The following is a 22,454-nucleotide window of genomic DNA, read 5'->3' as shown; positions in this document are numbered from 1 at the left end:
AGGTAATTATACAGGTAATTATTATCACCAGTGTTTTACAAATTAGGAAACAGGTACAGAGATACAAAGGCACTTGTGTTAGGCTTCATAGCTAGTATGAGGCAGGAACTGAAATTAATTCAAGGAAATTTTGCTTCAAAGTACTTGTTTTTAACTACTCCAATTAACAACTTTTAGAAATTTATCCCAAGGAAGCAATAAAAAAAAAAAATCAAACAGGAGAAGAGGTAAGATATGTCCCAATGTGTTTTATATAATATATACCTGCAAAATTTGGAAACAATGTAAGGAAAAATTCAATAAATTATCGTATATGAAATCATTAGTCTATTATATAACACTTAAGGTAACCAAGAAAACTATCGATATGGTGTTTACAATTTATAATTTTTTTTTAAAAAGCACAATTAAAGTTATCTGGATTTCTTGTTTTCACTATGGTAGTGTCGAACGATTACCAGAATTTTTGGTTCTGCTCATGCTAGCATTGCAAGTTTTCCAGGGGACCATAAAGTGGTATGTAAGCATCTTCCCATGAATGAAAAGACCAGGATCACAAACCCCAGTGATGTCATGAGAAATTCTTTGACTCCATGAATGCTAGTAAATAGTACTGAAGAAATAAGATATAATTCTATATTTTAATGAAAGGACATACACTATGGTGTTAAAATCAGAAGAAAGTTAAAAACAGGTGAACAATCAAATCAACTGTACCAGGAGAAGGAAAGTGAAGTCATAGCGGGCACACTCCTGGGGTTTGTGGCATATGCATTCATTCTCCATCAGAGCAGTGACACCTCTCTATCAAGGCCAGCTGCCTTTCCTCTTGCCACATGCTTTCTCTACTCCCGGGTAAAAAGGAACTTGATCATTGAATGGCCAGATACACACTTGTTGGTGGACCAACTCAACAGAGGACAATCCTACAGCAGAGAGCTCCTTACAGAAGCTTGAGAGGAAGGCAGATGTCCCAAAACACAAAAGCCTGTGGTCCCTCATTTCATTCCATTTCTTTTCTTAGGTGCTGCCCTGGCTGGTGCTGGGTCCGGCATGTCTTGCACCCAGCAGTACAGCATGTTCACTATGAGGTGTCTCAACCCAGGCAGACAGCTTGGAACACAAGAAACAAATAGCAGCACCAGGCTTTGGAGTTGGCCAGTCCTGGGTTTGGATTCTGTCTCTGCCACTTTCTAACCGAGTTAACATGAGTGTGTGGTGTCACTACCCTCCCTAAATCTGACCTGCCGTTCTGTGCCATGGGACCTTGGGCCAGTCATTGTGTCTTCCTTGTTTCTGTTTCCTCCATTATAAAACAGTAAAAAAATAACACTATCTCAGAAGGTTGCTCAGAGGCATAAAAGCATTAAAATGGGTTTCCTTTTCCTCAACTAAACACTGTGTATAAAAATGGAATGCCCATTTCAAGGATCATTATCATCTATGCAAAGTGCTTAAGTTAGTGACTGGCACATAGCAAGTATTTGATGAATATTGCTTATTGTAATTATTTTCTAAAAGATGCTCAAAATTAAAATCTTAAGCATAAAACTTGCAAAAATACAATTTTTTGCTTATTCAGATTTGTATTCACCTACATGTTTGCAGAAAGAAACATCATCATTTAAGAAAGTATCTAATGAGTGTTGACTATTTTATTATTTTTATTATTATGGTTTTAACCCTGATTGTAATTTCTTTTTCATAACACAGAAAATGCAACAATTCTTCACTATGAGCATAACAACAATCAGTGTAGAGAAGGACATGGTCAAATCTGAGAGGCTGGTACATTTCCTCGGTCCTCTAATCCTATGATTTTTTTTTTTAAAGAAAGAAATTTCTACAAGTGGCTAACCAATTCTCCCAGCACCATTTATTGAATAGGGATTCTTGTCCCCAGAGTATATTCTTTCCTGCTTTGTCAAAAATTAGGTGACTATATGAGGATGGTTCTATATTTGGATTTTCTGTTGTGTTCCACTGGTCTGTGTCCCTGTACTTGTGCCAGTACCAGGCTGTTTTAAGAACCACAGCCTTGTAGTATAGTTTGAGATCTGGCAAATTAATACCTCCCATTTTGTTTTTGTTGCTTAAAATTGCTTTTGCTATACGGGGTCTTCTCTGGTTCCATACAAAGTGTATAATTATTTTCTCTACATCTGTGAAGAATGATGTTGGTAATTTAATAGGGATTGCATTGAATCTGTAGATCACTTTGGGTAGTATAGACATTTTAACAATGTTGATTCTTCCGATCCACGAGCATGGTATATTTTTCCATCTATTTGCAAGTTCTGCTATTTCTTTTCTCAGTGTTTCATAGTTTTCCTTATAGAGGTCTTTTACCTCTTCCACAGCTTTCACCTCTCACAAAAATCAAATCACGGTGGATAACAGACTTAAACCTTAGGCGTGATACAATCAGAATTCTAGAAGAAAATGTAGGAAAGACTCTTACAGACATTGGCCTAGGCAAAGAATTTATGAAGAAGACCCCCAAGGCAATCACAGCAGCAACAAAAATTAATGAATGGAACATGATTAAATTAAAAAGCTTCTGCACAGCCAAAGAAACAGTCCAGAGAATAAACAGACCACCTACAGAATGGGAAAAAATTTTTGCATACTACACATCAGATAAAGGACTGATAACAAGAATCTATTTAGAACTCAGAAAAATCAGCAAGAAAAAATCAAGTAACCCTATCAAAAAGTGGGCAAATGACATGAATAGAAACTTCTCGAAAGAAGATATAAGAATGGCTAACAAACATATGAAAAAATGCTCAACATCCCTAATCATCAGAGAAATGCAAATCAAAACCACAATGAGATATCACTTAACCCCAGTGAGAATGGCCTTTATCAAAAAACCCAAAACAACACATGTTGGCGTGGGTGCGGAGAGACAGGAACACTCATACACTGCTGGTGGGACTGCAAACTAGTGCAACCCCTGTGGAAAGCATTATGGAGGTATCTTAAACAGATTCAAGTAGACCTGCCATTTGACCCAGCAATCCCATTACTGGGCATATACCCAAAGGAAAAAAGGTCATTCTTTAACAAAGACACATGTACCCGAATGTTTATAGCAGCACAATTCACAATAGCAAAGATGTGGAAGCAACCCAAATGCCCATCAATACATGATTGGATTAGTAAGCTGTGGTATATGTATACCATGGAATATTACTCAGCTATAAGGAATGATGAAGATACGACATCTCTATGGTTCTCCTGGAGAGAATTGGAACCCATTATATTAAGTGAAGTATCCCAAGAATGGAAAAACAAGTATCACATGTACTCACCAGAAAATTGGTTTCCCTGAACATCACCTAAATACACATCTGGGAACGACACCAATTGGATATCAGACTGAGGTGGGGGGCGGGGGAGGGGATGGGTGTATGCCTACACAATGAGTGCATTGTGCACCGTTTGGGGAGTGGTAACACTTGAAGGTGCTGACTCGGGAAGGGGGGGGTGGGGAAGGGAGGGATATATACCTACATGATGGGTGCAATGCACACGACCTGGGGAACAGACACGTCTGGAGCTCTGGCTTGGGGGGAAAGGTGGAACAGGAGCAACGTATGTAACCTGAAATTCTGTATCCCCCATAACAAGATGAAATAAAAAAAAAAAAAAGAAATTTCTAATATATTACATTTATTGAATTTCAAGATGTTCACATTTTTCCTTAAAATGGAATACTTGTCTCCTCAAATATATGCAAATGTTGCTATTTTCATTTTGTGTCTTGTAGAAAACATAATGAGCTTATGAAACATTTAACCTGTGCAGCCCAATAAATCCTACAAAGCCCTTGATTCAACCCATTTGCCCAGGCTGCTTCTCCAAAAGCGAGATGACACTTCAGTGCTCGTTCATGCAGCAAGCTGGGCACCTTTAGAAAAGCAAAGGCACATACCACCTGCCCCTCCTCTGATTTGATCAGTTGTATTGAAATATTTTATGCAAAGCAGATTTTTTGTTTGTTTGAAGCATGGAAATTAAAATTACTTCCTCAATAACTATTCGTTAAATTCCTACTCTAAGCTCGATACTGGGTTAAGGATAAGAATGTGAAGATGTGCATAAATAGAGGAGAGAGTGGCTGGTTTCATGAAGCTTGAAGCCAAGAACAGGAGAAGGACATTCACTGCATACTGCCACTGATGAGCACAGCATCACAAAGAGAGGCAAGGGCCTTTCACAAGGAAAAGAAGGCAGAAGAGTAGACAGTAATGAACCTACCCTAAATCATGGTGAAGGCTTCCTTAAAGAGGTGACAGTGTGCAATGTGAAGGGTGAGTGAATGTTAACCACTCAAAAGTTGTATTGGAAAAATGGAATTCCAAGCAGAGGGACTAGCATGTGCAAAGGCCCTGTGGCAGGAAGAATCCAGATGCCTTCACAGAACCAGAGTCACAGGAATATGAGATAGGGCCCTAGAGACCATGCTGAGGGTTTTAATCTTCCTCCTACGAATAATATACTGCCACTGAAATGTTTTAAGTATTGGGGGTAACAGGATTTGTTTTGCACGCTAAAAGTAGTACCAATTTAGATGCTGAGTGCTTCGTAAAACTCACCAACGCGTCTGCAATCTCAAAACTTGTCCAAGCGAAGAGAGAACCTATTGACATACAGTCTGCGTAGGAGGCGTGATTTATGTCGTCACGTCAACAGCCAGGCTGTTAGAAGTCCAGTAACTACTTGTCCTAATGATTTCTGTACACGCCTAGCCACAAAAGGGAAATTGCTTCAGCTTGGCTCTTGGCATCATTTCCTTTCTATTCTTTTTTGTATTTTTTTAAAATTTAATTTTAAAGTGTAGCCGTTTGTTACAAACTTGCCCAGGACTTGCACATGACAGTTGCATTTTTTCTCAAATGAGAGCAATACCGTCTTGTAATTCGACATTTTCCTTTCGTAGCAAATTGCCCACTTCTGCCAGAGCATCGGACCACTTTGGTAGCTCAATTTATATCTGCTACTCCAATACCGGTGCGAGTTTCCTGAAAGGTATTATTTTGTGCTGCCTGGGTTTCTCACTATTTCAATCTCCACCATCTGCTTCAACAAGGCTACAGGCCTGCATTTGGCCCACCCTAAAAAGACAGTCCCAAGGGAATGAGATATATTCAAAGAGAATTTTATAGTCAGGGCTACAATTCCTTATTGTATAAGTATTCGGCCTCAGAGACAAGGAGTTTGAGTTCTGTGTCTTTTCTCCTTGTGTAAGCTACTAGCTTTTCATCCATATAACAAAATTTGAACATAAACTGGAAAATACTGCCCTATTTTGAGCTTAGGAAAGGAAGAAAGAAACAAGGTCAACTTACTTCTTCACTACAGCTGTTTATTGGTGAGGACCAAAAGGGACCAATACAGGATCATTATCAAATATATTCTACTAAGAGCCCTTATGTGTCTGGGTGTCACAAAATAAGGAAATCACTAAAGCAAAACCATGAAGTTACCCCAAAATGAGGAAGTACCTATTCACACGTTCAGTTCTCTAAAGGTCTTAGGAGGCAACTAGGTGTCAGAGGAGAAAGGGCATAGGCAGAAATGAGCTGTGTTTGCCATTTGGTTGATCCATCTGAACCAGATTGTCATCATCTATATAACAGAAACCTCTCATGGTCAGACGTGGCTGCTACGATAATCTCTGCCAACTACATATTCCTGGAACAATCGTTCACTATTGTTTTCTAGCTCAGCTTCTTATTTGTTTCTTTCACAGCGCAGATCACAACTCTTAATTATTTTATATACCTGCTTTTGGCTTTCTCTCTGTCTCCTATGCTGGAGCACAAGCTGCCTGAAAGCAAAGATCTTGCCTGTTTTCTCTTGCCCAGCACAGACACCGGCCCAGTGCGGCTGAGTACACATCTGGTGAGTAATTAAATGAGTGACAGAATGAGGGAGAAAATGAATGTAGGCAATTCGTTGTTGAGATTATTACATTTTTCCCATTGGCAGCTCTGCTCTCAGATAAGTCACAGTATTTCTCCAAGGTTGCTTTCTTTTGTGTTAATCTGTAAAAGGAGGGCAATACCTGCCTTACCTCTGCCACAAGGCTGATACAGGGATCAAAAAGAATGATATAAACATACACAAATGTTTTGCTATGTGCCTAGATCAATATAAAGCAAAGGGTATTTAAGGTTAAGGAAGAATAAGGCTGGATATGGAAATAAAGGAAGGACAGGCCATTTCAGCCATAGAAGAGTCTTGTCTTTTTTTTTTTTTTTTTTTTTTTAACAGAAACCAAAGTAGGATCAGTCACCACCATGAACAACCACCAGGATGGCACCTAAACCCCTGATCCCCACCGGGCACTGTCCCATTTAATCCTTGGTGAATGATCCCATTTACTGGAGACTACTGTTATCCCCACGTTATAGATGAGGAGCTGGGGACAGGGGTGAGAAGACTTAAGTAGTTTTCCCAAGGTGACACCATAACAGAAAGAACTGGAATACAAACCCAGGCAATTCGACTCAAGTCTTTCACGAGGGAGCCGGTGAGACTTAAGCAGGCAGCTTGAGTACTGTGTTTCTACACCATAGAGACGGTGTTTAAAGTCTACACAGAGCTTCCTGTGCCCTGGATGGCAAACAATAAATACTATTTGAAGATGAGGATGAGGAAATTAGCAGCCTCCCTATGCGTTCACCCACATATCTGGACCTCCTGTAGTTGGAATGAGGGAGACAAAGTTAGAATTAGCTCTAGAAAGTTTTTATCTGGGTTTATATATATATATATATATATATATATATATATGGTTGATACTTATCTTATGACACATTTTATTCTGTAGGAAAATAAATATGACACTGCACATCCCATAAAAACCTAAAATGCTTTTAGTATCCATATTTCTCTTTACAGGGTATGGTGGGGGGAACCTCTATTACTAGAAACTCTTCCTAAGGAAGGCTCTATTCTACTCTAACTTGCTTGATGATACTTGATAAGTCATTCCACAGCCCTTTCTTACACCTACTAAAATGACTCTAAGCATCCAATTTATAATACTTATATTGCTTATAAGAGGTGCTTTGTTTACAAGGGCTGTTGCTAACAAGACGCATATGCATTAATTCCTCTAGTTCAGGAATTCCTCCCCATTAAGAGCCATGCCTGACAGACTTTCCAAATACAGAAAGGCCATAACTCCCAATTTTAGAGACTTTGCATGTTGAAGTTACTGAAAAAGAAATGACACACAGCTCAAATAATTACGGCTTCTAGCATTTATGGAAACAGTTTTGCCTGGATACTCCTGGGCTTTCAAGTGGGTATTCCACTGCCTGGCTCGATTCTGTGCAAAATTAAACACAGTTTCTGTGGATGCCTTCATGTGCTATGTGGCAAGAGAGATTTTAGGGAATGTGGCCTGAATTAAAATGGTGTGTGGCAGAGACCCCTTTTCATGCATTGTAGGGTTGTGGTAGAAGCAAGAATTTATTTACTTCAGGGTCAGGGTCCATCTCTAAAAATCTATTTTCTAAGGCTGAAGATGGGCAGCCCCCACCTTGGCCATCTGGTCAAGATTTGGAAAGATGAGGTTTAAGAGTTTGGTGCTATGTCTGCACTAGTTAGCAAAGACAAGGACCTTCCCCACCACTCAACTACTTTGGCTGTACTTTGGCAGTTGCCAGATGATAATATTCTAACATAGTAACATGTTATATCAATGAACGTGCCTTTCATTTCCCCTCCCCCACTTCTTTCCTAAACACGGCAACTTCGGAACTCCTTTTCATTGCATTTGGGAAGGATGGTTATAATAGAACACAGGAAAATAGCAGAAATAAATTATAATAACAACAATACCAATAATAATAATAAATAAAGGATTGACTTTTCAGTTTTAAAAGCCCATGTTACGTGATCAGAACTAGGCTCTGAGTTTCAAAAGTCAGAGCCTTGAAGTTCATAAAGTGTATGCCGTTTACAAAAGATTTGGAAGGATATGACTAGATCTAAGTTAACCCCTCCTTTTTCCAAGTCTGTGATAAAGTCATTCAAAAATGGAAGATGAGAAGGGAGAGACTGAGGGAGTTGTAAAAGATAAATGCTGATATAAGCTCATGGAGAGTGTCCTAGGCGCTGCCACCTCCCCCAACCAGCATCACAGGAGGCCCCAGAAGTCATCAAAGTCAGGGTTGACCTGGAGAGGCCCTGAGGCCAGGACCAAGGATCCATGCGGAGAAGCCCTCACATCTTCCTTACTAAGGGCAGGAACAGACAAGGTACATTCCTGGAGACGCATTTGCAGATAGTGAGAAATCACAGATAGATGCCAAAGGCCCAGAGCAAAGGTACCTCACAAGTAATTTCCACGTCCTGGACTTGAAAAAGTCCTCTGTAACTACGACTCAGTCCTACGACCAGGTGAGATAAGGGACTTTTAAAAGACTGATTAAATTTCTACAAAACATTGGAATGGAGATTGAAAAAACAAAGTAAAGTTATAGAAAACAACCAGAAGTTCTATTTTTTGCACTGGTGATTTTATGGCCCGAGAGTCATATCTATTACAATATACAACCATAGGAAAGGCCACACTAATTATTGCCCTCAGAATCAAGCATTGTCTAATCATCTGGCTGATCTTCCAAATTTATCCAGTGGAATAACTGACGCTTGGTATGGCTGGTGATATGCTGCCCTCAAAAAGAGGTTATCTTATTGTTCTTAAATTCCTTTTAAAAAAAGATTAGTTTCTTAATTTCAAAATAATACAAGAAGATAAACTTTCATATCTAAGTGAATCAAAATCAAAGCCATAGAATTAACATAAATTTAATATGATTTAATGTTACACTAAAGTCTATTTTTGACTATTACATATGGGAACCTGCAGTCTAGAAAGATAATCACCTTTTATATACACAGGACTTTTATTCAATAACCTATGTTCCAAAAATGGATTTAAAGAGGTTTTCCAAAATCAATGAGTATTTCAGATGTGACATTCAGATCATTCTAATTTGGAGAACCGTGTGTTACTGGCATTCCATCTATCTAAATTTTGTTAGCAACCTTATCCAAAGAGTTGCTGCAAAATGCCTTACTAAATGCACAGAGTTATATATCTTAATAACCTTTCTGTGATGACTTTGTACTTATTTAATGTACATTTTAAAATCAATGAATTTATTAACAAATAAAAATTCTTAACAATTTGACACATTTACACATTATGCAAATATAGAAACCAGCCATTTAGGAAGTACATAGGGGTAGATTTAAGGGTGATGGTAGCAAGAGAAATGCCAATCAAGATTCTAATATCTAGAGATGAGTCAGAGAATAAAAAATTGAACAAAGAATGATATTAACACACAATCCTATAATGTATGCTCTTAGAGATTAAATCATAATTAATCTATGCCAAGCTTCTGTTTAAGAAAGCGTGAAGGTGTAAAAATGCATTTTATTGATGCTTCTCATCTAAATGGCTTCAAAAAGTCTTAAAGCACCAAAGGGTTAGATATTATTCATCTATAACATTTTGATATGGATTCCTTAATCATGCTAAGTAAATTGGGTGCCACAATACGACATCTATATGACAATTAAAGGTTAATTCAGAATAAAATAATAAAATGACAGGGAAAACTAATTAGTATAGTCCTAAATTCTTTCTGCACATATATTCTCAAAGCACTTGACTTTTGTTAAATGTAATTCATTTGTCTCGATAGTCTTATTAACTAATTATATAGGCTCTAATGGGTCTGGGTCCAGAGGAGAATAAAAGACTTGAGAAATACATGGTTTATTCACTAACAGCATTTGTTAACAGGTTTCTTTTAGCCCCATTAAAAAAGAGGACTTTTACTTAAACTGTTTGTATGTCTTTGAGAATCGAGGTGTAAGAAAACCCAGCTTAAGGATTCTGACCTCCCAAAACATGGACATTTACCGGAGTGTGCTCTTTGGCCCTCTGTATCTTCCCACGGTCCAGTCTGGTTGATTAGGGACACAAATCAAAACTGAATATGCTTATTGTGTGACTTGAGACCTCTAGCAATGGGATACAAAGGGTTGTTACCCAAAAAAAGTCAACCATTTATTCATCGTCTGTCATCTCAAAAGGAAAACAAATCTCAGCAAGTCAAATTGTCCCTTCATAGGGTGATGGATTTCTAAATGCTGAGTTCCTTCTTTTCAGCAAGGAGGTAACTCTGATGAATCAGTATTCACCAGGTGGCATTTGGCAGAACAGTCATGTTAGTTAGACAGATGCTCTGTGTAAGCCATAAGACATGACAGGTGAGCCATAAGGTATTGCCCGGCCACAGGGAAACACATTCAGATTCTCAGAGCCTCCTTGTGAATTTAAAGAACGCATTTGGGAGCTAAGACACTGGGGATGCTGCTAACTACAGAAGGGTATAGCTCATCAGGAGGAAATGAACATTTGGCATGTGAGGTGTCGATCACGTCCAGGGCTCAATGACACTTAGATACACACTCTGCTTTATAGCACTAGAAATCCTTGAGCTTCATATTTCACTTACACCATAACATTATATGATGCCTGTCTGCAAACTTTTTGACACCTCAATACATCACTCTATAATGTGCACCCCAATGAAAAGCTCCTGTCTATGCTTACGTGCTTTATTATATTTGATGTACGCCCTGATCTCCCTCAGGAGCGACACAGACAATAGAATCTTCATGAATTCCTCACAGGCCACTGCGTTCAGCCCAGAACAGCAGAAAACCATTGCTGTGACTGAGCTATTACTATGTGTCAGGACCATTTCAGATCCTGTCCTTGAATTATCTCATTTAGTCCCCACAACAATTTTGAATGTGAAATTTTACTATTCTCATTTCAAAAATAAGGAATGGCTCTGAAAGGTTAAATAATGTTGTCCAAGCTCTCACAAGTGTGGTTCTGGGTATCCCTAGAACACAAGCCCAGGCCTCTTTGATTCCCAAACCTATGGTGTCTTCACGGCTTTGGTGTAGTGGTCTTCCTGACTCCAGGATGGCCTCCATCTGTTTTTTCAGAGACATCAACTCATTTGTGCAATTTTCCTTCTTTCCTTGGCCTTGATTTCTCCACGGAAACATATTATTCCCAGAGATCGTACTCTAAACGTGCCTTTGTATCAGGGGTACACTGGCAAGTCTCAAGGGTGAACACACTTGGCTGGTGGACTGTGAGTGGGTGAATATAAACACAACCTGAACAAAATCACATCTGATCTTTCTGCCTCTGAATGACAAGTTGTCTGTGGTGAACTGTCTCATAGAGATTACTGTGTGTACAGCTAGCACTGTCTCTACGAGAAAACACAACTCTATTATGAAGTAGTGTGAATGGCCCCCATACCTGTCAGATGGAGTTTGTTTTCTGTGAGAGCGTGGATCACCATACACATGCTCATCTATGTGCCCACTTGAGGGACGGCAGCCAAGACAACCTGTGAGCAGGAAATCTCACTGCCAAGGGTTGGTCTGTATCTAAGTGAAAATTAGGCCACTGCTAGGGAAGGCACGAGGAAAACTGTCTAGCTCTCAAGAGTTGGGAGACTCTGGAACTGGAATTAAGGAAAGTTGAGATGCTCTTAAAATACTAGAAAATGTGATAGCATCCCTTGCTTGAAGGAGACTTTAAATAAATATGGATAATTCACAGGAATAAGATTACATAGTGGTTCAGGTTGTTCTCTATAAAAATGCATGCGCACCTCACACCAGGTATCATTGTGATGTATGCACAGTGTATCTCATGGCTCCTAATGAATATTTTTTTCAACAGTTATTCTTCCTCTCATGACGTTTTACTTTTATACCCTGACCCCAGGAACTTCCTCTTTCCATATAGTGTGGATCTCATTCCTTATGTACAAAACGTGTCAAATGATTGATTTAATGTTGGTCTATTTGCAACTAATATATAACAAATGTATCTCATTATGGCTGAAGACACTATACATCCCAGAAGAAAAAATGTTTGCATTTTTGTTTGTACTCCCATCTTAGGAGGGGAGATGCTAAGACCTCCTTATTCTTTAGCAGATCCCAGGCACAGAAAGAGATCTGTGAAGGGGGCTGTCTTCTGCAGCCCTCAGATTGATACCTTCCTTGTCTCCCTGATGCCGATCCGTAGCACCAGACCACCCAATTGGCCTCCTCCTCTGATTGCTCTTCAGCACGTGCCCATTCTTTTAATGTTTCAAAATCTGGTTATTGAGGCAGTTTTCCCTTATAGCATCTGCATCCCTAAGTCTATCAGTGCCTCCCTCTCCCGTCCTGTCTTTCCTCATCACAGTTCAGGCTTCCCATTAACACAATGGAATCCGTCACTTCTCTGCATCTCCACTCCTTTTCCTCTAGTCTAGCAGTTCTCAGCTTGCCTTTTGTTCCAATTCTCCACTTCCAGACTGAGGTACTTTTAAATGCCAAGATTTGTTAAATAGTATTTTGGGAATACTACCAAAGCAAGATAGACACAGTGTCGGATTTGGAAAAAGGAAGGACAAGAAAGAAAAACAAACACATGACCACCCATGTACTTATATCCCATAACTGGAGGGGTAAGAGATAGGATGATGGTAATTGCATTTACCTCCATTCAGTAGGGTACCGCTTGCCATGTGGAAGTGGTGAGAACAGAAAGGGAAAAGAGAGACTATATGGATAATTTGGGGCCACGGGTAATTTAGTAAATGTGATCATAGATTATCCCCATGGGAGGACTATGGAGGAAGACACAAACAATTCCACTTCCATGTTTGTAAGGTAATGGTTTGGATAATGACCTTATTTGTCTTTATAAACCCAAATTCTCAATATCGGCACTAAAACATGGCTACAGATAAAACCGCCTGTGTTAGAGCACATAAAAAGATAGGGGCTTATCCTTAGAAGACAACAATCCTAATGTCCATCAAACAATCCATTCCACCTTGCAGACACTCTGCAGAACACCAAATGTCAGAAAGAACTGAGCCAACTCTCATCAATCATCTACATACTTCCAGTACTCTTGAATAGTTCCTGTCATATAGACAAATTATCCAGATGTCAAACTAATTTTTGCAGTTTCCACTTGAAAGCTTTGTGTCACCTAGGTCTATTCAACATTAAATTAATTTTTTCCCCAACATTGTAAGGAACATATTTTTGAAAATACCTTATTGTCACACAACATGATCTGGAGAATGTGGTCAATCTGCTATTATATCTCCAATATATGCATCATATTGATTTTGCATCATTGTTTTTATTCACGTCTCTGTTCCTATATCTCCTTTTTCACAGAAAACTCCTTGAGAAAAAACTACACTTAAGCATCCTCACACTCTTCAAGGTATTCTTAGTACCAGGCATTACATGTAACTCCCCTGATTCATAGATGTTTGTTGAGTAGATGAATCTACAACATCCAGATGATCGATATTCAAAGAGCTATATTGCAAAGATAAACTAAACACAGGAACTGTGTCCAACATGAATGTGGCTTTCTTGGCCATAGAGAAGACATTATAGGGTTTTGTGATAACTCAATGTCATCAACACAAATGTTGATAGCTTCTAGGGTATAGAGGTAGGGAATGCTGTTTAAATGAGGTCTAGATAAGAGGACGGCAGATCATATCAAGCCCTGATAACACCCTTCCACGGTTACCCAGTACTCTTAGCACAGAGACCAAATTCCACATGCATCCGGCCCAACATGACTTAGTCTCCGCCTTTCTCTCTGCCCCTGCAGCCTTAGTTCACACATTCTCCCTACTCTCTGTACTTCAGTCACATTTTTCTGTTTTCACATCCTCAGAGGGACAATAATTCCTCCTGCTACAAGCCCTTTGCCATGTTAAATCAGAAATTCTCCAACCCATCCTTCTCCTTCCCTAATCGGCCCATGCCTACTCCTTTTTTGGATCTTGAGTCAAGCATAATTCCCTAAAGAAAGTCTTGTGAGACAGTTTCCATCTTCAACATGAGTGAAATTCCTTAATTATATGCCCTCATAACACCCAGAACACATATGGAGGTTTATAATTACGTATTCATTAGCAAGATCACCAGAATAATGTCAGGTTCCCTCCGTAGACTCTCAGCAGCATGGAAGCCGGGTCTTTACCAGGTTTGCTCACCGTCATCAACAATGCCCAGCACAGCACTTAGCAGAAAGGAGTTGTTCGATAAATATTTGTGAATGAATAAATGTGTAATTTTTCCTTCTGACTACTTACATGCACACATACATTTTTCATTTTGTAATAACTATGTACGGTTACATATAAGGAGCAGTGAATATTCTAAGCATATTTTAAGTAGCAGATGATTCATTAACCTAGACATTATGGAAATAATTTGGAATTTTCACCATTCTAAACCCAAGCACTTTGTTTCCTTAACAAAATATACTATCCACGGTAAGAGTTAAATCTGGCAATGGTATGGGATTTGTCAGAGATTTTTGTCTATGTGAAAATGACTTCATAGTCCCAGCTGGAACATGAACTAATATTTATCAACGAGAGCATTCAAAGCAACATAACCCCTTCTGAATTCAAAGAATCAGTGAAAATGTCAATTACTGCTAGATAGACAGGCAGAAAAGAATACATTCTTGTCTGTTCTTCTTTTGTCCTGCAAGACTTATGTTCCTGTTCCATTTTCTGAACAATCTAGTAAAATTCAATTTACTTTTTCAATTTGTCTCCAGCCAAGCTTCCTTCTGTCAGCTACGCAGACATTTCAATGCTAGCCGTGTGGAGTAATAGGAGAAGGACAACGAGAATTAAATTACCTGTGCATTTGCGATCTGTGTCTTCTTTTTTTGACCCACTAATCGTCAACTTGCAGTTGAAGTTTTCCTCCCAGTACTCGGCAAACCATACGTTTCTTCTGTTGTTTTCAAGCGTGCGGGAGGTGAAGTAGGCATCAAACCCTAAACAGAGTTAAGTGAAAAGGTCAGTGCTTGTGGGGCACTGCTGGCACATCTAGAAATAAAAATAGTAGTGATGGTTTGTCTTTGTTTCAGTAGACTGGATGCTCTTTTGTGTCAACCAAAAAAAAAAAAAAAAAAGGGAATAAAGAATATTCTAATGCTAACCTAATATGTGGCTAAATCCCTAGTGTATCTGTCAGGTAGTAACTATTATTAGTATTATTCCACTTTGTAGATGAGAAAACAGAGGCTTAGAGGAGATAATAACATGTACAAGGTCAACCATTATGCCATATTGTGCGCCCCTGACCATGTTAGCTACTGACCTGTGAATATCATTTCAAGAAGCCTCTTTCACTTAGTAATGTTCCATTATGTAATTGACTTTCTAGTCAAATGGGAAGTAAAAGCTTTTGAAGAGGCCATAGGTAAAGTGAGTCATACATAAAGTTCAATCCTATTTATAAAGGGTCTCCAGGTGAGCAGAGACCCAGAAGGCAAGGTCCCTGGGAATGCTTAAGCCACCTCTTTAGAATAGTGGAACTTATTTTATTTAATTAATTAATTAATTTCTCACAGTTCTGAAGGCTGGGAAGTCTAAGACCAAGGTTCTGGCAGATTTGGGTCCTGGTGAGGGTGCTCTGTCTGGCTTGCAGATGGCCACATTCTTACTGTGTCAGCTTTGGGGAGATAATTAGTGTGACTTTAAATGTTGCAATAGGGCCATAAGACCATGTGAGAATCAAGTGGGGAAAAAAGATTGGATTTAGTGTCCCAACACCCAGGTTCAAATCCCGGCTCTACTAATCTCCCTCAGTCATGGAAACATGAGCAGGTACATGCTCATCTTTTCGGATCTTCCTTTCCTCCATCTGTAATGATGAAGACACCACCACCCCGTGCCCCGGCAGAGACTTATTTGAGGTAGTGGGAAGACTTTGGAAATTACAGGGCTGAGTTCTATGATCAAGAACCATAGAAAAAGATGGACTTACTTGCACATTATTTAAATTATTCAAAGTTTCCCCTTACCTTTAAGGCCATAAAAATTGCATAATCATACTAATTACAAAAATAATCAGTCTTTTATGTACATTTTCTTATTAAGTGTCGCATCAACCCTAGGAAGTATGTACTACTCAGATCCATACTTTAGAGGTAGAAGAGAAGGCTTGGAGAAGATTTTGGACCCAGGTCTGTCTAATTCCAGATCCTGGCTTCTGCCTCACACACTATATGGAGCCGTGAGTGTCACATTTTGGTGGGTGTCACAATCACCTGCAGAGCTGATAAAAGACACAGAGGCCAGGCTCACCAAGGTGGGCAGGGGCTGGATCTTTTTGTTTTTTTCTCAAGTTCCCTAGGAGATTTCCGCATGTACACCCAAGCTTGAGGACTACTGTGATGGAGTTTTTCTGTGGCCCCTTCTGTGCCACTTCCTCTCTTTCCCTGCTAGACACCCTGTCACCAACTCACTTCAGCAGCCACTGAGACCACAGGGCAACTGGTGATTCAGTAGGTGGAGAGCAAACAGTAAGTGGTCAGGTGCTGGAATGAGCAAGTCAATCAAAATGCTAAAACCAGTCCGACAGGGCTGGAGCAAAAGCCAGTTTCAAAACAGGGCTCCTCTCAGACCATTCAAAGCAGCAGAAGCAGAGGCCGAGTGCATATTATTCCATTTAGTTAATTATCACTGACTTACCTATGCTTAGGGGAGTCAGATTTCTTTTGGGACCAAACCATCTGTTAATTCATCTTTACCAGAGATGCAGCAAAAAATAAATTAAGTCTCGCAGGTTCCCAATACACAATTTTTTTGTCCATGAGATATTCAAGTGTTTAAAAGAGACCTGTCATAGCCATGCATGTACAATGCCGTGGAATATACTTGGTAGCTCTTGGGGATAGGCACACACCATCCCTCTTCTCTGTTAATAGATACGGAGCCTCTGATACAGGGTGGCTCAAAGCCTTCCCTCTGACTGAAGTCACCAGGCCATTCTGATTTATGCAGCCTGAAGATTCTACCTGTCTTGTATGAGGAACAGGATGCTCAGTACAAGATTTACAATCGCCAATGTGGAGCAGAGAGTCAGAGATAGAGGCAGAAATTAGAATAACACTGATAATCTTATCTATTTGTGTGTGTGTGTGTTTGTGTGTGTGTCTGTGTCTCACACAGTGAATTGAGACTTTCTTCCCATCCCTGCTAGAGCCCAGAAGAAAAGTGATCTAGACATATATCCCATTACTATTAGTCGAAATACCAGAGTTTTCAAATGTAACCCATGACACCAGAACCAGGGCTCCTGTTCACAGGAAAGAGAATCAGAGTTACGTTAAAGTAGAAAGATCATTCCCTTATAGTAAGCAGATGGAAGTTTTAGTATAAAATTGTTCCTTTTGTTGGACAGATGAGTTTAATTTCAAATATTAGTCTCCAGGTGCTCATGAAGCAAATGCCCCATTGGTTACATGTTGAACAACGTTCCTATAATCTTGGAGGAAACTTAGAACAACATAAGAACAAACAGGGCTTCAGCTGGCACTATGACTGCGCCTACCTGGTTCTTTTCTCTTTTAAGTGGGGTGCTGCCCTCAAATACTCTCTGAAATTTGTAGCTGAGACAAAAGAGTGCAAATCAATAGAGACATAATTCATCCCAGTGGTATGTTTGGGAGGTGACCTTTTCAGCTGAGAGGAAAAAAAAAAAAAACACCTCTCACAAGTGTGTGGTAGGAGGGGAAAGCTATCAGAATGTCAACAGGGGGTCAGAGGACATAGCTGCTTGCTCTGCTGGGGTGATGGGAGCTGACAGATGCTGATGGTGCTTCCTGTGGCATCTGAAGCTGCCTGGGATCCCTGATGGCTGCCTTCTCACCTCTAGTCATGTGTTGCAGATTAGAACATCCCTGTAGGCCCACGTGGCAGGGTGCACCCAAGGCTTCTACCGCACTAGCTTGTAAAGGGAGATCTGCTTCCAGCTCAGGAGAGATGTTCTCATGACTCAGAAACACACAGCTCCCGGCACATCATAGGCATATGATAGAAATAGAATAGATGAATGAAGCAGTGACGAAAAGAAGAAGAAAAAGACACATGGGGGTGGGGAAAGAGAGAGGGAGATGAGGGGAAGGAGGGCAGGGAGGAAACACAGAGGCATTGAGGAGGGTGAGAAGCAGGCAATTCCCTGCTGCTCGGAGGGAATATCAGCATAACCATTTTGAGTATCAGGTGTGCACTATTAATGTTGCTAATACACACATTCTTCAAATCTCAGCCATTCTTCTGCTAGATCACATTCACTAGGGAAAGTTTTATACCTTTGCACCAGGATATACATTCAAGAATGTTTAGAATGGCAAATTTCCACAATAATTAAAATCTGAAACAACCCAACTGCCCATGAATTACACAGCGAAAACAAACAAAAATTCTGTTCATGAAAACAGGCATGAATCTCACACTAACAAATGAGAAAATTAGAAACAAAAGAATGCATTCAGTATCTTTCATGTTATGTCAAGTTCAAAACTGGAAGAACTAAGACACATAATTTAATGAGGCAGAAATAGGTGGTTAAAATATAAAGAAAAGTAATGGAACTATTATGGTGGAAATAGGGTATTCCAGGAAATAGGTTATTTCTGCTGTACAAGAGGAGGCAAACATAATGGTGGAAGGGGAGCAGGGTGTCAGGGAATCAGTCCTGCTGCTATGTTCTTGACTTGGGTGGTGACTTTATAACCATTTTTAAACTGTATGTATTTTATACCCTTTTCTATTTCTACAATATAATTCATGGTAGTGGGTTGAATTTTGGCCCTTAAAAAGAAATGTCCATGTCCTGAACTTGTAAATATTACTTTATTTGGAAAATATTTGGATATTGTACAGTAACAATTTATATCAAAAATGTAATTAAGGGTCTCTAGATAAGATCATCCTAGATTATTCATGTGGGCACTAAACCCAATGAAAGTGTCCCCATAAGGGACATACAGAAGAGAAACACACAGGGAAAAGAGAGGAAGGCCGTGTGAAGATGGAGGCAGACACTGGTGTTGCAGCCACAGCCAAGGAAAGCCTGGAGCCACCAGAGCCGGCAAGAGGCAAGGAAGGGTCCTCCCCCAGCGTCTTCAGAGGGAGAGAGGGAGGTGGCTCTGCTGAAACCTTCGTTTTGGACTTGTGGCCAAAACAGTGGCAGAGTAAGTTCCTCTTGTTGGAAGCCACCCAGTTTCCTATGACAGCCCTGGGAAACTGACTCACCCACAGTAAGTCAAAACTCCTGTTGTAGTTATGCCTTAGTGTGATAGCTTCTCTTTGGTCCAAATGACAACACTGTTCCCAGGTGTCACAAACTGATGGCTTATGGAACATATTTAACCTAAAACTTGTCTTGTTCTTTCTATTTTGCCCAGAGTATTTTTAAAACCAATTTAAAAAGCAGGAAATTTCACTTGCAAGTCCAGACTTCTGGCTTTGCTTTTATTTTTTTATTTTATTTATTTATTTATTTTTTTATTTCACAAAGCAATTTATTTTTATTTTATTTTTTTTTATTTTTTGTTTGTTTTTCAGCTCATTAAGGGGGTACAAAAGATCAGGCTATATACATTGCCCATGCCTCCCCATCCCCCCGAGTCTGAGCTTTAGTTGTGTCCATTTCCTAGACATTGCACATCACTCTCATCATATAGGTGTGCACTCCTCCCCTCCCCCCACCCCATCCCCCCCCACCCCCCCGAGAGAACTTCAAACATGTCCATTCCCCAGGCAGTGCGCATCGCACTCATCAAGTAGGTATACACCCATCCCTTCCACCCAGCCCCGACCTCTGTCCAATACCCAATTGGTGTGAATCCCAAATGTGCACTCAGGGAAACCAGTTTGCTGGTGAGTACATGTGGTGCTTGTTTTTCCATTCTTTGGATACTCCACTTAATAGAATGGGTTCCAGCTCACTCCAGGAGAACCAAAGAGATGCCATATCGCCATCATTTCTAATAGCTGAGTAATATTCCATGGTATACATATACCACATTTTGCTAATCCATTCATGAATCGATGGGCATTTGGGTTGTTTCCACATCTTTGCGATTGTGAATTGTGCTGCTATAAACATTCGGGTGCAGGTGTCTTTTTTATGGAATGACTTTTGTTCTTCTGGGTAGATGCCCCGTAATGGGATTGCTGGATCGAATGGTAGGTCTACTTGAATCTGTTTAAGGTATCTCCACATTGCTTTCCACAGGGGCTGCACTAGTTTACAGTCCCACCAGCAGTGTATGAGAGTACCTGTCTCTCCACACCCACGCCAACATGTATAGTTTTGGGACTTTTTGATAAAGGCCGTTCTCACTGGAGTTAAGTGATATCTCATTGTGGTTTTGATTTGCATTTCCCTGATGATTAGAGATGTTGAACACTTTTTCATATGTTTGTTAGCCATTTTTATATCTTCTTTTGAAAAATTTCTATTCATGTCCTTTGCCCACTTTTTGATAGGGTTGTTCGATTTTTTCTTACTGATTTTCCTGAGTTCTAAATAGATTCTTGGTATCAGTCCTTTATCTGATGTGTAGTATGCGAAAATTTTTTCCCATTCTGTAGGTTGTCTATTTACTCTTGTGACTGTTTCTTTGGCTGTGCAGAAGCTTTTTAATTTGATCAGGTCCCATTTATTTATTTTTGTTGCTGCTGTGATTGCCTTAGGGGTCTTCCTCATAAATTCTTTGCCTAGGCCAATGTCTGTAAGAGTCTTACCTACGTTTTCTTCTAGAATTCTAATAGTTTCTGACCTAAGGTTTAAGTCTGTTAACCACCGTGATTTGATTTTTGTGAGGGGTGAGAGCTGTGTGTCCTGTTTTAGTCTTCTACATGTGGATATCCAGTTTTCCCAGCACCATTTATTAAATAAGGAATCTTTTCCCCAGAGTATGTTTTTTTCTGCTTTGTCAAAGATTAGATGGCTATATGAGGATGGTTTTATATTTGGATTTTCTGTTCTGTTCCACTGGTCTCGGCACTTGTGCCAGTACCAGGCTGTTTTTAGAACCACAGCCTTGTAGTAAAGTATGAAGTCTGGCAAATTAATACCTCCCATTTTGTTTTTGTTGTTTAATATTGCTTTTGCTAAACGGGGTCTTCTCTGGTTCCATACAAAACGTAAAATTATTTTTTCTATGTCTGTGAAAAAAGATGTTGGCTTTGCTTTTAAAGTTAGAAGATCTGGTAACACAGACTCCTTCCCATGCGGAAGCAATCAGCAGGTGCTCAATAATGGCTATTCCTTTGGGTGGGCCTGAGCTCTTCAGCTCACAGTATTTCCCCACCACCCCTGACTGCCTCCAACCTGGGCTTTCTTGAGATGTGTGTGGTTGTCATAGTAGACACTGAGCTTCCCACCACTGAGAAATGTCTCTATCTTACTGCAATAAACCTTCAACTTGAGTAATCTATAAACTCCACTGACATGAGAACCACAATTTCAGGAACCTAAGAGTATATAATCCCTGAAAAAGCTACTAAGAACATAGAGTCAGATATAAACTTTACACAGAGAAATCATCCATCTTTATATGCACAAGTAATAACCACTTGAAAGATGTCGTGAAGGAGACAACAATTAAAATAGCTACCAAGAAAACCAATAATACCTACCCAATAACAAGTAACGTCTTTCCATTTAATCAGGGCAACATTTGTCTTTCAGGAAGGGTTTAAAGTTTCCCTTGTGTTGATTCCCTCCAAGTTAATTTTTAAATTTTGTGTGATCTCAATAAAAATATTAAGTTTCACCTTCTAGAGCAAGACAAGTTGCTTTTAAATTTTATGTGGAAAAATATATAAGAACCATGAGAACTCTGAAAAGGAAAAGCAAGTGTGCATGAGAATTTTGCAGCTTGAGGGAAGAGAGTGAAAAGACAGGAGGGCAAACACCATCAGGTATTATAACAGCAGATTTTAAATTCACTATGATTAAAAAAGAATAGCCGTGGCCCCTGAATAAGTAGATCAACAGACCATCGAAACAGAACAGAAAGTCCAGAATTAGACCCAACTGCACGTGGGAATTTAATATAGTAGAGAATAATAAAGGTAGTATTTCAGATCACTACAGAAATGATGCCTTTTAATAACCTTCTAATGAACAGCAACCGGTTGGATATTTGGAAAGAGATCACATCAGATCCCAGTTAGGAATTTAACACAGCTGCCCACAAGAAATATTGGGAAGTGTTGCGTGGATTCACCTATAGCAAGTGCATTTGGGGTTTCCTGTCTCTGTGGGAGGATGAATTTTGCAATAGTTGTCGGAATTGGGGGTCCGGCACCCTTCAGTCTAGCGCCATGCAGTGTTCTCGCGATATGTTCTGCAGGCAGCCCTGCCTGCGCTTGTGCAGGGCTGTGGGCAATCAGTGCCTTGTCTGCCTCTCTTGCAAGTCTTTAAGCGTCTAAAAGTCAGAGACTGTGCACTACTCATCTTCCCCT

At 39.8% G+C, this 22,454-nt stretch overlaps 1 protein-coding gene across 2 annotated transcripts in view; it reads right to left on the bottom strand.

The window, feature by feature from the left end:
- Positions 1-22,454, bottom strand: part of GRM7 (glutamate metabotropic receptor 7) — an 856,215-nt gene that overhangs the window by 297,140 nt on the left and 536,621 nt on the right. For both annotated transcript variants that reach the window (XM_069473843.1, XM_069473844.1), the window contains exon 5: positions 14,819-14,959. In XM_069473843.1, the coding sequence (XP_069329944.1) occupies positions 14,819-14,959 (141 nt within the window). The remainder of the gene's footprint in view (positions 1-14,818; positions 14,960-22,454) is intronic.

This window comes from Eulemur rufifrons, chromosome 7, assembly GCF_041146395.1.
Source record: "Eulemur rufifrons isolate Redbay chromosome 7, OSU_ERuf_1, whole genome shotgun sequence".
Lineage (NCBI taxonomy): Eukaryota > Metazoa > Chordata > Mammalia > Primates > Lemuridae > Eulemur > Eulemur rufifrons.
The sequence above is the reverse complement of the archived record's forward strand: the minus strand, read 5'-3'. Positions and strand labels throughout refer to the sequence as shown.